This window comes from Gymnoscopelus braueri (assembly GCF_963280865.1).
Source record: "Gymnoscopelus braueri genome assembly, chromosome: 17".
Taxonomy (NCBI): domain Eukaryota; kingdom Metazoa; phylum Chordata; class Actinopteri; order Myctophiformes; family Myctophidae; genus Gymnoscopelus; species Gymnoscopelus braueri.
In genome coordinates, this window is record NC_137617.1 from 37,230,122 (window position 1) to 37,247,476 (window position 17,355).

The 17,355-nt window shown below is 41.0% G+C and overlaps 2 protein-coding genes and 1 long non-coding RNA gene across 3 annotated transcripts; 2 read left to right on the forward strand and 1 right to left on the reverse strand.

Moving 5' to 3' along the window:
- Positions 1-87: 87 nt before the first annotated feature.
- LOC308104086 lies at positions 88-1,822 on the reverse strand. Its single transcript, XR_013934787.1, has 4 exons — positions 1,676-1,822; positions 1,368-1,457; positions 689-853; positions 88-265 (listed from the first exon to the last, which is right to left on the reverse strand). It is a non-coding gene; the product is annotated as an uncharacterized lncRNA (long non-coding RNA).
- A 1,270-nt stretch (positions 1,823-3,092) lies between these two features.
- Positions 3,093-10,056, forward strand: acadsb (acyl-CoA dehydrogenase short/branched chain). The gene is made up of 11 exons (XM_080454352.1): positions 3,093-3,166; positions 3,867-4,035; positions 4,406-4,506; positions 4,631-4,837; positions 5,965-6,135; positions 6,823-6,948; positions 7,044-7,136; positions 7,264-7,353; positions 7,452-7,589; positions 7,696-7,795; positions 8,345-10,056. The coding sequence occupies exons 1-11, from the start codon at positions 3,134-3,136 to the stop codon at positions 8,419-8,421; spliced, it is 1,305 nt and encodes a 434-aa protein (XP_080310478.1). The 5' UTR covers positions 3,093-3,133; the 3' UTR covers positions 8,422-10,056.
- Positions 10,057-14,518: 4,462 nt separating this feature from the next.
- On the forward strand, positions 14,519-16,605 carry LOC308104081 (homeobox protein HMX3-B-like; the record flags this gene model as incomplete). The annotated part of the gene is made up of 2 exons (XM_080454363.1): positions 14,519-14,816; positions 15,971-16,605. The coding sequence occupies 2 exons, from the start codon at positions 14,519-14,521 to the stop codon at positions 16,603-16,605; spliced, it is 933 nt and encodes a 310-aa protein (XP_080310489.1).
- Positions 16,606-17,355: the final 750 nt, after the last annotated feature.

The window sequence follows — 17,355 nt, forward strand, 5'->3', positions numbered from 1 at the left end:
TGGGATAGCCTGGAATCGAACCTGGGGCAACCAGGGCCAGCTGGTTCCCTAGGCGGGCTCACTAACCACTCAGCTATGGCCGCCCTCTGTATCTGATTGGTTTTGAGAAAATCATTTTCCTCCCTGCTGGTTATGCTCACCAGGTGAGCTCCTAGACTCTGACAGTGGCGTCTGCTGTCGTCCCAGCTTTTCATTCTGTTGCCTTCCGTCTCAGCGCTGATGAAGTACCATTTGTAGCCGAACAACGTCCAGCCATTGTGGTTGACTAGAAATTGTAAATTGTTTATTTAATTCATGGTTTGCTTGATACAAAATACGAAATGAGTCCAAACTTAAAGGAGCGCTTCACCCATTTTCAAACTTATTTTCATTTCACACTCAAATGTTTCTTAACTGATGCAAGTACGATGGCTTCTATTTCAGCAAACTTCCCAGGAAGAGAAACACTGTAGTTTCCATTAGCGATAATGTCAGTGTCTGAACTGTCCACAACCGACCTCTGAGAGGCAGAGGGAATGGACGGAAATGGTGAACCAATTATATGAAGATAAGATTGAAAATGGGTGTATTGCTCCTTTGAAGGGATGGAAAGACATGTTGATGATGTATGATTTATACTGTATGTATAAGACAGACAAACAGGAATAGTGGTAGCTTGTATGCCTGTGTAGAGATAGTGTTCTCTTACCTGGGGCTTTGAGACGTAGCTTGTCAAACAACTCTTTATCTGCAGTCAGGTTTTTATACATGGTATCGAACTGTTCCGTCAGGTTGTCATGACTGATTTGTAACTGGTTGTTTTGGGTTTTCAAACCTTGTATTTCAGAATCATAATGACCGGTAAGTATGCTGTCTGGAAAAGGGAAATATCAGAATTAATATGTGGAGCAAACTGTCCCTATTTGATTTGGACCTCGTCTTAAATCTTATGGATGACCACTAGGAGTCATCGTCCCATACACAGACAAAATGTGTTTATGGGAAATTATGAAGTATTTGGTTTTGTTTTTTCATTATAATGTTCTTATTCATGTAATGTGCGATAAAAGCACTGACTGTACTGATAAGACCCAATTATTGCAATCGCAAACACAGAATTGACTAGGACCATGACACAATGATGCCTGAGTCAGCTGACTTGCCAGTCCCCAGATATTCTTCATGATAGGTAGGACACATATTTAATCAGTGCAGAAATATTATTATTATTATTAGTTTATGTGTTTTACTGTGTAGCACATTGACACTATGGCAGTCCCTAGTATGAAGTCTAGGTCTTGTGTTTATGTGTGTTTCTGGTAATATACCGCTCATTTCTCATAGAAACTATTAGTGTTTGTGTGTCAATGTGTCTGTACAATACTCACAGTGCACTTGTAGACCTACGATGACAGCCAACAGGAGAAAGCATAGCACCCCCAGACACACTGCAGCAGTTCTAGACCTCTGGCCACAACCTGAATCACATTATCATAAGGGACGATTCACATATTTGGACTAGAAAATGGTCTGGTGACAAAATATGAACGCATAATCACCAAGAATGCAAGATGTTTAAAAAGAAAACAGGAGGTGTTGCTTGGTTTCTCTTCTCTTTGATAGACCATTCCATTTTAACACCTGCAGAAGAGCAAGGTGCCACAGTAATCTATAATTGGTGTGTAGTTTTACCTACCTGAAAAATCGTGCTCAACTTTGCCCCTCGTTTCAAGTTCAGTATCTTCCAGGTTGGCATATACTATGTCATCTTCATAGTTAGATTTAGCTTTAATGAAACTAAAATGATCTCCTCTGACCTCATTCAAGTTATGATATAGGCCTATTTCCTCTGCCATGTTTTCTATGTGTATGAAAAAAAAACACTGCAAATCTCTCCGTTTTTGTCCACGCAGATTGACTGTATGCTGTCCTGCCCTTGCTTTTTGTCTAATAATTGAACTATGAGTCTGGGTCTTGATGTACGTCACGACGTCTTGATGTACGTCAAAAAATGGAACTTAAGGAAGTTTCATTTCTTGTCACAAGGTATAAGTAGTCACAAGTGAAAATATTTCTCAATCTCCTTTATCTGTCATGAGGAACTACAATGACTATGCTGTGCTGTGCTATTGTAACCTTTCTATCTTGACTCATCAGTCTCCACAGCAGACTTGAGGAGACCACGTGAGAACTTTTCTCAGCTCCAAAGGTTCTCACTGGGTGTTTATTTCTGGCAGCATCAGTACATTCTAGCAGGTGGGACATGGTCTGCACTGCACTGGTTCACAACTGCATGTCTTCTGTTCCAGGCTTTCATCAGTGCTTTGTACCTTCCCTGCTCCAGACACTATTATGTCTGTTGCGGTTGATAACATTCCCTATAAATGATCAGCCAGCAGGCTAAGCCTGGGAGATTTAAAACTGTATGACGCGCATTAAAAGATTCAATTCCAAACGAATGCTCAAGTTTAAAATGTTTTACTTTGAAGTTCAGTGCACCAATCATTACAAGTTACAATAAATAAATGTAATAAATATGTGCCAAGAAATCGAATAAATTAAACAGTGAGCAGTAACCAATAATACAGATGCGGTCAACAAAAATATAGCTCTCCCAGCTCACCCTGCCTCCAATGGGCAAACCAACTCATGAAGGTGAGCAGGTGAGAGCCACTATTTATAGTTGCTGAGGCCCACCCACAGAGACACACCCATCAACAATGTGCCAATGCGGTGCCTTTGTCAATCACATCAATAATCCTATCCAGTGCACAAATACAATCCTCATTTGGCTCCTACAATGTCTATTATGATGACATGTTGCCCATCCAAGGTCATGACCCCCTAGCAAGGCGTTATTGCTTCTTCTTTGGTCATCTGGTTAGGCAGGAACAGAGCACAGCAGAGGGCGCTGTTTTTCCGTTTTATTTGACGATGGGTTCCCAGATTGGTGGAGACGAGACAATTTACGAAATTGCAAAACAGCGCCTCCTACAGGTATTCAGTGTATCGTGTGCAGTGTGCAGTATTCGACAGGTCACCATTTGTGATGCAACACCGTTTTATTTGCCCCCCACCTTGTTGCACCCGGTTCCGTTTAAACGGTGCACACACACACACCGTTGTTGTGACCCGTATGTAAACATTGGGAATCATGGCTGCCCCGTTGACCAGGGTTTTCTCGAAGGTGAGAGGAAAAAATATATCGTGAAGCGACATGATAGTTGGACAGTCTTTTTAATGCATACTAGCCAATTTAAAGCTATAACATCGTGTTCTCCCTGCAGTAATAATAGAGTCTTGGCACAGTGTCTAAACAACGCCTTCACTTTTGTAACAGTTACGCAACCTGTCTGGTGCTATCACGTAACGTTATTACTTAATGCATTAGATTAACCTTAGACGGTGTTGTATCAAGGCTACAGATTAGATCAAAATGATACACTTATATGCACTTATAATACATTATTTGCATTTCCAATTAGTCATTCTAGATACTGAAAAATATGGATGAAAATAGGCAGTACTTTTAAGTACTTAAAGGACCACTTTACCCATTTTCAACCTATCTTCGTATAATTGGTCCTCACTAATAACTGGTGCTCATTATAAGCTATTATAGCTTCGATTTTCCATGATGATGTCAGACTGGTAGGCAGGTTTGAGGTTACTGAACTGTCCAGAGCCCTCCTCTGAGACTTTAGACAGAGTAGATAAAAAATAGTACCACATTATAATGAGCATTAGTGAGGACCAATTATATGAAGATGAAAATGGGTGAAGTGGTCCCGTAATTGATTCAAATGGTAGTTGAGCTGGTACTGTTCACTGAGTCCAGTACTTAAGTCTAGCATTACAACTAATATCTGTCATTAATATTATTTTAGGTTGGTAGACAGATCTCTCGACCATGGGGGTCATGTCAGGTTGGTCTACGGAGCAGGTCTTCAGCATCTGCCCCAGATGTGTCAACGGATCCAGATGCTGCTGGGTTTGGGTTGCCCTTCCCTCCGCTGCAGACCTATTCTGAGGAGGAAGCCATGATGAGGGATGCAGGTGAGATATATGGGCAGCAGTGGACCAGGACTCAGGAGGTTCCTGTGGGGCTTCCGTCTTGGAACCCGGAAGGTTCCCGGTTTCATCACCGGCTCCTCTTGGCTTCATGTCAAAGTATCTTCTAGAATCTAGAGCAAGACATTTCTCTACAATACTTTACACTAACCTGCTCCCAATGAGCAGGTTTTAGCCTGGCATGGTTGCCTTTGCCATTGTGTGAATGAAAGAATAAATCAATGATTTATTCTGTAAGGCATATTCCAAGGTACTTTGGATGAAGTTGCTATGGAAAAGCAGATCATTTGCCAGACCATTTAGTAGTTCTGAAAATACATCCATTAAACTTGATAGATATCTTTCTTTTTTACAGTGAAGAAGTATGCTCAAGAGCGCATTGCCCCATTTGTGTCAAGGATGGACGAGGCCTCACACATGGACGATGAAGTGATCAAATCCCTTTTTGAACAGGGCGTACGTGATTTCTTTATTTAATTTTTGTGCATTTGTGAAAGCAGACGTCATTCTAAAACACCAGTCTGATTGTTTTTTCTAGTATCAGTGATTCTCATGTTGTATTTATTTAAACCTTTCCCAGCTCATGGGCATCGAGATTGACCCGGAATATGGTGGCACTGGCTCTACGTTCTTTTCGTCCATCCTGGTCATTGAGGAACTGGCAAAGGTGGACGCCTCTGTGGCTGTTCTGTGTGACATCCAGAACACTCTGATCAACACACTGGTAGCCAACCTCGGGACCCCAGCACAGAAAGAAGAGTACCTCACCCGTCTGTCCACTGACACGGTGAGTCATTTTATGTGATGCCTTTCACTGGCCTGAATGTAATTTTTTTTTGAGTGGTGCCAACCACTCCTACATTTGACCGTGTCTGTGTGTCCGTCTGTGTGTCCGTCCGTCTGTGTGTCCGTCCGTCTGTGTGTCCGTATGAGCACGGCCTCTCTGTATGTTTGAGCACAGCCTCAACAGCTGCGGCTGATTGCAACACAAAGATGCAACCACACAGGTACAGGTACAGTACAGTACAGTACCGTACGGTACAGGTACAGTACAGTACAGACCGTACAGGTACAGTACAGTACAGACCGTACAGTACAGTACTTACAGTACAGTACAGTACGAACAGTACAGTACAGTACAGTACAGTACAGTACAGGTACAGGTAGAGGTACAGTACAGTACAGTACAGTACAGACCGTACAGTACAGTACAGACCGTACAGTACAGTACAGTACAGACCGTACAGTACAGTACAGTACAGTACAGACAGTACAGTACAGTACTGTACTGTACAGTACAGTACAGTACTGTACAGTACAGTACAGTACAGTACAGTACAGTACAGTTAGAGGTACAGTACAGTACAGGTACAGTACAGTACAGACCGTACAGTACAGTACAGTACACACACACACACACACTTTTGAGTAAAATACTTAAAATGAGTAAAAATACTTAAAATTAGTAAAAATACTTAAATATTAGTAAAGATACTTTAAAGTTCCTAAACTGAGTAAAAATACTTTAAATGAGTAAAAATACTTAAAATGCATAAAAATACTTAAAAGATGTTAAAATGAGTAAAAACATGTACAAATCTGTACAAACATTTTAAAGTACTTAAAATGAGTAAAAATACATTGAAGTCATCAAAGTCTGTAAAAAGTAACTAATGAAATGAACTCATGAAAGGCACCACTCTCTTCACACTGGGTGTGATTTTTTTACTAAAACCAGTAAATATGTTTAGTTTAGGAAACTAGAGAAGATATTTAGCTCTAATTTAAAAATGTAATGGATGGTCAATGAATAAGCTGCATTATAATGTGATTAGTCAGTGATTGATATTGATAATAATATATTTATAAATTGATAAAACTGTGCATAATTCATATTGTTTTCATGTCCCACAGGTTGGTAGCTTCTGCCTGTCAGAGGCCGAGTCGGGGAGCGATGCCTTTGCTTTGAAAACACGTGCAGAAAAACACAAGGACTATTACGTCATCAATGGAACTAAGATGTGGATAAGTAATGCAGAACATGCTGGATTGTTCCTTGTGATGGCCAATGTAGACCCCTCCGCAGTGAGTTACATTCTCTCACCATACCCTGTGTTCTACTACTGTACAAAGCGTTGCAGATCTAGCCGTGGTGTACAAATGTATTTAGATAACAATGCACAATGATGGGGATACGTCTGGGTGATACAGATGTAAAGTGCCTGCCCACCACCGTGAAGACTAGGGTTTCATTCCTCTGCGGTGCCTCTGGCTTGGCCAAACACAATTGGCTCTGTCTGCAGATGGAAAGCCGACAGGGCAGGGCATTCTTTGTCACTGCACTAGCAACTCTTAGTCGGGGCACCTTTTCAGCTGGGAAGGACGACATGTTCCTCTGCATGTGCAACGCTCTCCCGGTGAAACTCCTCAATGTCAGGTGAAAAGTTAAAGCTGGCAACTCTATGTGTTTCAGAAGAGACATTATGTTTGTCTACGCTCTCCCACGTGACCAACAGTAGGAGTTGACAGTGACAATGACTATATGGGGTTAATTGGCATAATACAAAATGAGACAAATGAAATTCACTCACTCACTCACATACAATAATAATTTCACTCCAGAATGAGGTAGTGTTATTATTTTTTCTCTTTTGATCTGATCACCATGTTTATTACAAACTCCTTTTCGTTATGCTGTGAGGAAATTCCTAGCAGCAAATGTCTGGTCCTATGATAATGACATACAGACTAACTAACTTTTCTGTTTGACAGGGATATAGAGGAATCACCTGTTTCGTTGTAGACAGAGAAACAGAGGGCCTTGAGATCGGCAAGAAGGAGAACAAGTTGGGTTTGCGTGCCTCTTCCACCTGCCCTCTCAACTTGGACAATGTCAAGGTGAAGTCAAATACAGTACATCCGTCTTCTTTGGACTTGTCCCCTGTGAGGGAATGGCATCATGTTCTTATTTCTAACTTGTTCTCTTGTTGTAGGTCCCTGAGAAGAACATCTTGGGCAAGATTGGCCAGGGATATAAGTATGCCATCGGAATGTTGAATGAAGGAAGGATTGGAATTGCGGCTCAGGTAAACCCCCCCCCAAACTCCTCTCTTTTCACATTTGGCAAATAGAACTAGTAAAAAGGATTGCGATGTGACGTGAACGTAGAGAATATATTTAAGCTCCACTAACATTTCTGTCAAATTGTCACAGATGGTGGGCTTGGCACAAGGCTGTTTTGACAACACGATTCCTTACACCAGACAGAGGGTGCAGTTTGGCAAGCGGATCTTTGACTTTCAGGTACAGCCTCAAAAGTCACATGACTCATATGATTCCATAGTTTTGCTAATATCTTTCAGCACGACTTAATTTCGTAATTTGTTTGCTGTGTATTTCAGGGCATGCAGCACCAGATAGCCCACGTGGCAACCCAGATTGAAGCCGCTAGGTTGCTGACCTACAATGCTGCGCGTCTGAAGGAGGCCGGTAGACCTTTCATCAAGGAGGCCTGCATGGCTAAATACTTCTCCGCAGAGGTGAGCTGGTGCAGTTCAATGCAAAGGTGACTTAATCAGGGTTTGTCTTGTGCATTTGATTTTGTGCGTGTATACTTTCAATATCTACTGTTCCATTTTTATTCAGGTTGCAACTCTAACCACATCAAAATGCATCGAGTGGATGGGTGGGGTGGGCTTCACCAAAGACTACCCCATAGAGAAATACTACAGAGACTGTAAAATCGGTGAGTGGCTCATTACCTCTGTCTGTTTGTTATATTAAGGGTGGCTTACCTGGCCGCAGCTAAAGCTTAAGTATTAGACCTGGCAACATGAACAGTGCATATTTCATGTGGGGAGGAGGAAGGTCAAACTACAATTGTTAGCGCGGAGCAGAGAGAAGGGGCGATAACAGTGGCGGTGCTGCCCAGGAGGCCAAGTAATCTGATCCGTCAGGAATTCCCTTGTCTGACCTTGACGTGCTAAAAGAAAGAAAGAGAGAGAGGGAGGGAGAGCGAGAGAGTCATTTACCACCACAGACCCAAAGTAGCACTACAGACAGAATGACACTTTTCCTTTCGTCAATTCCACTTTCGCTCTTCATTCTTCCTGCTGCCTAACTGGCAGATTGACTTACATAATAAGATAGTTGTGCCCCTTTGTCCCCATATTGAAAGTGACATATCCGTGTATTTCCCTGTGGAATTTGAATGTGCCCTTGGAATCTGTCTTTTATCATACCACGGATGTGATCCCAATGCTTATTTTTGTTTCCATGTCTTTGTTCTTTTCAGGCACCATTTATGAAGGCACAACAAACGTCCAGCTATCCACCATGGCCAAGTTCATTGATAAGGAGTATGACTACTGAACACAGCTTGGCTGGATCCTCATGGGTTTGCACTCCTCTCCGTGTGACACTCCGTTTATTTTACCTGGGGACTTTAGTGGGGAGTATATTGTGTGACATGCATTGCTGTAGACGTCCTTTCTTTTGGTGAATGACTGTTGTACAACACGATATTGGCCTCTAGTTTGAGGGCGTTAACCACTTTCAACCTGGCGTCCCTATTTTGGGCATGTCAATATCGGGGGGAAATGTTGAAAAAATAGCAGACCTGGAAGTTGTAGATTACTTGTAGATCGGCTATTTTAACACATTTTAAGTGTATTGTTGTATTGTTTTTTGAAGTGGTTAATGTTCATCTTTTATTTTTGGTCTGTGCACCCTATCCAGTCTATGGTTCTCCAAATAAAAGGGAAGAGGGACGTAATATTGGTAATTGTTTGACGGTTATATTTGGCTGTTATTTGTCAAACTTGTCAACGGAATATTGAATATTGCTGTCAGGAACGCCTCCTCCACGTCCACGGTTTACGGCCGGCACACACCAGAGAATGTGCGCGTGACGCACGCGAGCCCCGCATACGCACACACGCACTTATAAATCCAGTCCTATTTTAAAGCCTGCGTATGCTGGGCTCGCTTACCCGCTCGCCTGGTGTAGCCGGTATCATTGCTATCAATTGAATCTTTCCAAACGCGCTGTACGCACGCAGTAAATTCCACGCATACGCACGCTTTGAAAAGCCTGGTATAGGTCGCCCGTCAGTGTGTCACATTACTTTGGAATCTCTGCAGATTCTATTGCCACCTGTACGGGACTCTGAGATAACTGGGTTGTTATTGGCCGCATGTGGCAGTTTACCGCCTTGAAGCTAGAGGCCTTAGATTCTAGAAACGGCCGTATCCAGACATATTTTCAACTGAAAAAAAAAACGTTATTTTTGTTGTGCGACACAGTATGAATGAGCCTTTCTTCAGTCATTTGGACTGCTGATTAGACACATGGGGTCAGAATCTCATCTGTTAAATATTGGGTTGTTATTCAGTGTGTAGTTCTTATGTTACATTTACCAGCTAATAACACACATTCAGAGTATTTCAGATGTATACCAATACTAACGGTGCTGCCCTTTAAAGCTACAGTCCCTACGTTTTATGTCCATTGCATTTGCAGTGAAACATAATAACCAATAATGTTTCATCCCGGATTGTAGCTTTAATGCTTAGTGTCTTTCCCAGAAACCTCTTCTCCAATTAGAACTCCAATGTTACTGTTACTGTTTGTTTTGTTTTTACAGATCCACACATATTTCGGTATGGGAATGATGTTTTCAGATATACTGTATTGATTGGGATTTTTGCTATATTATGTCAGTGCCTTTGCAGTGTCTCAACATAGTTAAGTTTTATGCTTTGAATTCCTCAAGACTTTTATCAGCTGATACTAATCTAATCTAATTGTGTGTATGTTTCCTTTGTAACACGTTTGCTTTCTGTCTGATGTCTCATTTCAAAATGGCACTTAGTGATTTCTGTGAACAGTATTAATCTGTTAAGAACCTTTTATGTCAATCATTTTTGGATTAGGATTAAAATAATCTTTAGAATTACCTAAAGAGAACCTTGGAAATAATAATAATAAATGTCTGATATAATATATTCATGCAGTATTTTCTTCCTTTCACAATTCATCACCTACATAACGGCTGGTGTTTTTATGTTCCACCACTAGGTGGCAGCATGCTCTTGATGGACAGCCCAAGAGGTGAAGGTTATGACAGCTCCTGTTTTAAAGAGTAGTAAATTACCACATCTTCTAATAGCCTGTCACTGCTAATGTTATTTTATATCAGTTTAATTATGCCCGTCTCTAATATGGGAGCGACCTGCCTTTAAATAATTAATTATCCAAGTGGCAATTTGTCAGTGAGATAAGGCTAATTAGATTTCCATTGCCTATATGTGTTGTCTATCTAAAACCAGGTCTATTGTTCTGCACCAGACATTGACAGTGACTAACTACACAGGGGCCTGTATCAGCTATCACTCTTGTTAAAAACTTGTATTGTAAGGGTACCTGTTCAACAACTAGAAAGCCATTAATCACTGACAGTACTTCATAACAAAATAATGGGGATGGAAACATGGGAACCTCAAGTAGCTGGGACGGCAAACAGACTGACAGTGGGATGAACAGGTGACAAATAATGGTGAAGTGGCCCATTCCAACCCATGATTCTGTGTATATACACAACAGTAAAAATACACGTGTGACAATAGTTAGATTAAACACTTTAACACCGGCATCCCTATCTTGGGCATGTTAGTCTTTGACTCCATGACACATTTCTCCTATGGGAGACAAAGTAAATCTTATTGGCTTGAAAATTCAATCTTAAGCTTTTACATTATAGTGAAAATTGTTCGTTTTTCAGAATTTTGAGAATGTTTGCTATAATGGTATGCCATAGGGACACCAGGTTGAAAAGAGGAAAATGCTTCCCCCCCTAAACTGTGCTAGGTGCTGTCCTGCCCTCCCGCTCCGGACCACTCTGGTTGATGGATCCGGGGTCACGGTACCACCTGAGAGGGACAGATGTCACATCTGCAGAACCAAAAATTTAACATGATGGGTTTCTGTCTCAGTATAGCTCCTGGCTCCCAAGTACAAGAGAAGAACGGTGGCCTATTATGAGGTACAGAGCTGCTCTGAAGTCAGCCTTGTGATGAATTACAGTCTCATCAGCACCCTCCAGCTATAATGTACGTACCGGGTGTTAGGTTAAGATATCAGTAGTTCAGATGTATAAGGCCTCAGGTAATACACCGTAAACACGATAACAACTTTAAGATCTCATCATGCCACACGTGTATACTCGTGATCCAACGATATAACATATATTGACTTATGTGAACCATGTTACACCAAAACAGAAAGGCTATGCAAATTTTCCCCCGTCTGAGTCACTGACCTTGCGTTGTTACTGTTCCACTTTGCATTTTTTTTGGGTCTAATGAACGTCATTTCAGCCTTTGATGGAAGTGTTATTATCTGGATTACACTTTACATCCGCAAACACAGCTCAACCAGCCCCCTTCACCGCCCCCATCTTTAACACAGGCAATGAGACCTCTAATTACGCAGGGATTCAAGTAGCTTTTCACAAAAACAGAGTGTTGTCCTTGAGATCGGAGCGAGCTCAAAGGACAGATTGCATCCGTGTTTAGTTTGAGCAAATCCAATTTGTTTGATTAGCTGTATGCATATGTCTGGGTCGTCTAATTAAATAACAGGGTTCTCTCTGTCTCTTTCCCTAAAACAGATGGCATTTAGAGCAGTGCGGTTCTCAAAGTGGGGTCCAGGGACTGCCATGGTTCCTTGAGGGGGTTCCAAATGGTTCCTGTATACAGGTCTGTAACTCTGAGAGTGTGCAAATGGAGCCAAATGGACCCGTAAGGGTCCATTTGTACACTCTCGGAGTTATGGGGGTCCTTGAAATTAAAAATGTTTGAGAACCACTGATTTAGAGAGCACCGTTTTGTGCTTTGTATGTTCATTTTGACCCAAGACAAACCTTATTTTTCTTTTTTTAATTAAATATGACATGTTCATATACCCCAGAGAGAAACATGGAGTGAAAAATAAGGTCGAGGGGGGTGCCTCTTTATCACTGACCCATGCTGATGACAGACGCTAATGTGACTGTATTGATGACTGTCAGCCAGACATCCGTCATGGCCCACTCAACACATGCACTGTGCGTATGGGACAATTCACAAATCCAGTGTACTGTATACTCTCCTCTTATATCATTTGATATTTACCTCTCTGCATGCTTGTGTTTGAGCTGGTGAATATGACACCTTGCATGATGTAACCACCTTATACCTCACATTTTAGAATGTAAAAAAAAATCCTCTGGTGTTTGGCATTTTACAATGCAATTTTGGGCCATGGGTGGATGGTCGACTTGGAAGTATCTGACCCCACATAAAAAAGACATTAATGTAATCTATTGTGTAGCCTACAAATACAATATTGTTTGATTTTTTTACAGATCATTATACAAGGCAAGCAGCAACCTCATTGGATGATGGGAATGTTGCCTGCATGTGTAGGTTTTGTAGGCTTTTGTTTGAAGCTGATTTGACGGACCTTTATCACAATCACAAACTCATACAGTATATTTATGACAATGACAAGCAATCAATTTGATGTCTGCCTGTGGCACTTCCATAATAATCACATTATAGGCCTATATAGTACACATTCAAGTGAATGAGTGCCATAGTGCAAGTGAAATGTAGGCTATACAATGCATTATTGCACATCTTTCTTGGATGAAGTGACAAAGTTGGAACTCAAGACAGCTCATTATTTTATGTTATTTTATCATTCATTACACTATCATTCTTTGTTTTGTTTTTGCTCTTAATACCTGTAGGCTATACCCAGTGGTGGAAAGTAACTATAGGTACATTGACGCATTGTGTACTTGTAGGTCTGCTATTTTCCAAAGATTTTTTTTAAAACTTGTCAAATGGGACATTCTGCATAATGAGTACTTTCTACTTTTGGTATTTTAAGTACATTTTTATTCCAATACTTTTGTACTTTTACTCAAGTACATTTTTAACTCCCGACTTTTACTTGTAACAGAGTATTCTAAATTGCAGTATTGATACTTTTACTTAGTAAGTAAAACATTTGAGTACTTTTTCCACCTCTGAGGCTACCTGTGTTTCATATACTGTTGCTGCTCTGACACCTGAATTTCCCTCCGGGGATCAATAATGGTTTATCTTATCTTATCCTAACTGAAATAAACTGTGAGAATGACTACTTTAATGACGGGTTGATCCTCTGCAGGTCACAATGATGGACAAGGAGAGAGTCAATTATTGATTTCTCATCTATCCTAAAATTACAGCATTTCTGTAATTCTGACCAAATCCTGAAAGTTACAAGAAAATACAATACAAGAACATGATATAAAAATGCTGTTTGAATGAGCAAACCCCACTATATGGAATTTGCCTAATAGTGCGTCTGTTGGTGTGCGCGCGTGCACCTGTGTTCCTAAATAGCTTAGTAGACGTGCGTGCGTAAAACGTGCGTGCAATTTGCGTAGTGTGCGCCATGCATGCACATATCGAGGTGTTCTCAGATCTAAATAGAGCATTTAGTCACTTAAATGACAGGTGATGGTAAGCATTCATGGCTAAAACATTGGGCCATTTGCTTCTTTAATCTAATTGGATGATGGATGGAGCCTGGGTGGACTCTTTTTCTTTGGAGCAGTGGTGGAAAAAGTACTCACATGTTTTACTTAAGTAAAAGTATCAATACTGCAATCATGTAGAATAGGCTACTCTGTTACAAGTAAAAAGTCCGGAATTCAAATTGGCCGACATGTATAGCGCTGAAGTAGCCTATAGTTAATGTATATTTTGCAATAATAATCAAATAAAGAAACTAATAAAGTTGTAAAATAAAAGTAGGCTACAATATTTGCCTCTGAGATGTAGTGGAGTAGAAGTAAAAATACAGAAAATCGGAAATACCCCAGTAAAGTAAAAGTACCTCAAAATCGTACTTATAAGTACAGTACTCGAGTAAATGTACTTAGTTACTTTACACCACTGCTTTGGAGTCTATTCTCGTCCTGTCCCCTCCCTTCTTCTGGTCCGCTCCCTGTTTCATCTCAGATCCCATTTGCCATCATTGTATATCTGTCCAATCGCAGAGACTGGGCGCATTTAACTTGGATGACATTTTTATCTCATCATTACTGTCCTGCAGCGCAAGTTTGGCGCATTGATGAGCTTCGTGTTTTCACTGCGAGCTCACTATATCTGGATGCAGCATCACGGGGGGGTTTGATGATCTTTTTCTGCCCTAACGGTCGGTCGTTTTCCAAACAAACGCAGTATAAAGCGAGGCAATAACTTATCAAGAAAGATCCGATTTTTTGGAAGAAAGTGGATTTTTGGGGGGGATTTTCTTTGGAAATTTTTGATTTTTGTTTTGATTTTTTTCAGATACATTTTTTTAAAGGTTGCAAAAGTGTATTGTTTTTTCATGGTGATTCATACTGGACATTAAACGGCTATAACGGTGATGGCAGACTCTAGCGATGCGCAAGAGGAGACCTGTCAGCCGCCTGCGAAAGACTCACCGTTCTCCATCAAGAACCTGCTGAACTTTGACAACAAGCCGAGCATCAAGCCTAAAGCCTTCCTCTCCTCGTCCAGAGGGGTGTTTGAAGGGGGCTTCTTCTCTCGGCTGGGTGACCTCTCTTTCCCTCGGTTCGAGTTCCCGTCCCAGAGAGTTGGACTATCGGCGCAGTATTTGGAGCGAGCGTCTACCTGGTGGTATCCCTACACGTTGGGCACTGCGGGACAGCTGAGGACTGCAGGTATGGTTCTCAAACTTTGCAGTGCCAATTATAAGGACCCCCAAATTGATATGTATTTGGCCGCGGACCCTTACCTGAAAATAAGTTGTGCCAGGGACCCCCAGAAGCAAAGATTTGTGTTAAAAATGTTCTCCTTTTAAAAGGGATTTAAAGATTTGCACACATTTTCAAGATTTTTCAAAAATAGCATGATCTACAAGCTCATAGCATGGTGCTGCGCTATGCGCTTGTAGATCTTCTATTTTTGAATAGCCAAAGTATGAAATATGGATAAACGGGTTTAAATGATTCTGACGCTTTATTATTTTGGTCCCCTGGGGGTCCCCGGACCCCACTTTGAGAACCAATGGGCTACTGTAGCGTATACTTTTAGGGGAGGGTGGGGTAGGTTGTGACCCTTTTAGCTTTTTTAATCGATTACTAAATAAACACTTGCTCAATTATGACAAAAACGTAAAGGTAATAACTTGGATCTGTCTGTGAACTGCTGGTCGTGTTTCTTTAATTAAATCTCAACCATAAAAAGCCATAATTTCACTTTAAAAATGGTGAACGCACTGGAACAACCAACCCCGTTGGGGAAGTTGTTTGTTCCCATCTATATGGGTCAGTTGTTCCGCTATTCTAAATGTCACGGTAAATTATTTATAAAAATATTCAAACTCGAGCAAGTGTTCAGAGACTTGTTTTCTTTAACTTAATGAAAACAAAGTTTTTTTTCCTTCTAAATCTTATTAATTAAAATCACTTTGAAAGCAGGTGTGGACTGCAGGCTAGCTTTGATTCTTCAGTTCTGTAATGATGATAATAACACGATTTGTGAACAATGATAAAAAAGAAAACATATTGCTTTTAGTTTTAGCCTACTGACATTCTATACCCTTTTGTTTTCTGTTGATACTTGAAAGTATTTCACTGCACATGATCATTAATTACCTAGACTAAATTAAAATGTAAAATGTAGTCTATTATGAAATTAGGCTATAATAGGAGAATGTCCATCGTATTGTGATACTGCATGTTGTTTGACATGTCATTTGCTTTGCTCCTGCAATTTGTCTTTTATGAAAAATAAAGATGTCTGGCCTATAGGCTACACTGTATAGATTTAAAAATAAATCGTAGGCCTATTTGCAACTCTGTGTTTCTTGTAGTGTCTGAGAAGGCCATCAGCTTGAGAGACATTACATCACCGCTCACAGAGAGACAATCACCAGACTTCCCAATTAAGGGCAACAACAGCCACCAGGACGAGAAGGAGGACGATGACAGCAAAAGCATCGACGACATCGTGCTGGAGGAGAGCGACGCGGACGGGGAGCCGAAGTCGTCCGGAGGAGGAGACGACTGGAGAAAAATGGACTCGGAGAGCTCGGACAGCAAGAAAGCCGCGTCGTGTCGGAAAAAGAAGACGCGCACCGTGTTCTCCCGGAGCCAGGTGTTCCAGCTGGAGTCCACGTTCGACATGAAGCGCTACCTGAGCAGCTCGGAGAGGGCCGGCCTGGCGGCCTCTCTGCACCTGACGGAGACTCAGGTGAAGATCTGGTTCCAGAACCGCAGGAACAAGTGGAAGAGGCAGCTGGCCGCCGAGCTGGAGGCGGCCAACCTGAGCCACGCCGCGGCGCAGAGGATAGTGCGCGTCCCCATACTGTACCACGAGAGCCATGGAGACACTGGAGGCTCCACGGGGAGCTCGCCCGCCGGACAGTCCCTCTTGTCGTTCCCACACCACATGTACTATTCTCACCATCACCCCCTTGTAACGTCGGTCCCGTTGCTGAGACCCTAGTATAGTGCCCACCGGTAACAGGATAGGTGGGCACTAGGACATCTGGGCACCTTGATGTAAAATTGGCTATTTTGTCCAAAATGTTAAAAAATTAAATATTTAAAAAATGGTCTTAAGTAAAGTATACACGATTAGAACATGCTTTATGCTTAACATTCGACAATTAAGGTCTAATATTTCTATAATTTCTACAAATTGCTACAAAAACGGTATATCCGTCATTTTGGGGCATAAACAAGACGTTGAAGGATAACTTTAAGTCTGATAATGATGTACCTTTACATTACTATTATTATTATGATGTAGGCCTAACGTGCATGTTCACATCATGTATACTTTACTTTTATTTTTTAACATTTTGGACAAAATAGCCAATTTTACATCGAGGTGCCCAGATGTCCCTATAGTGCCCACCTATCCTGTATCCGTTTAAAAGACTGTCGTTTTAATTATTCACCATATATTTGTTGTTTTTAATTGAGAGGAGAGCGATTTGCATTGGCAAGTTTCGTATAGCCTAATTAAATAACACATTTGGATTATTATTATTATTATTATTATTATTATTATTATTATTATTATTATTATTATTATTATTATTATTATTTCATGGTGAAAACATGCCACTTAAATATGGGCCTTTATGTTTTTAAACAGAAACATAGGCCAATCGATTTGTTCTGAACAGGGTTTTTAGGCTACTGTCAATGTATATTTTACAGATACTGTGTATGTGTTTGCAATTTTAAT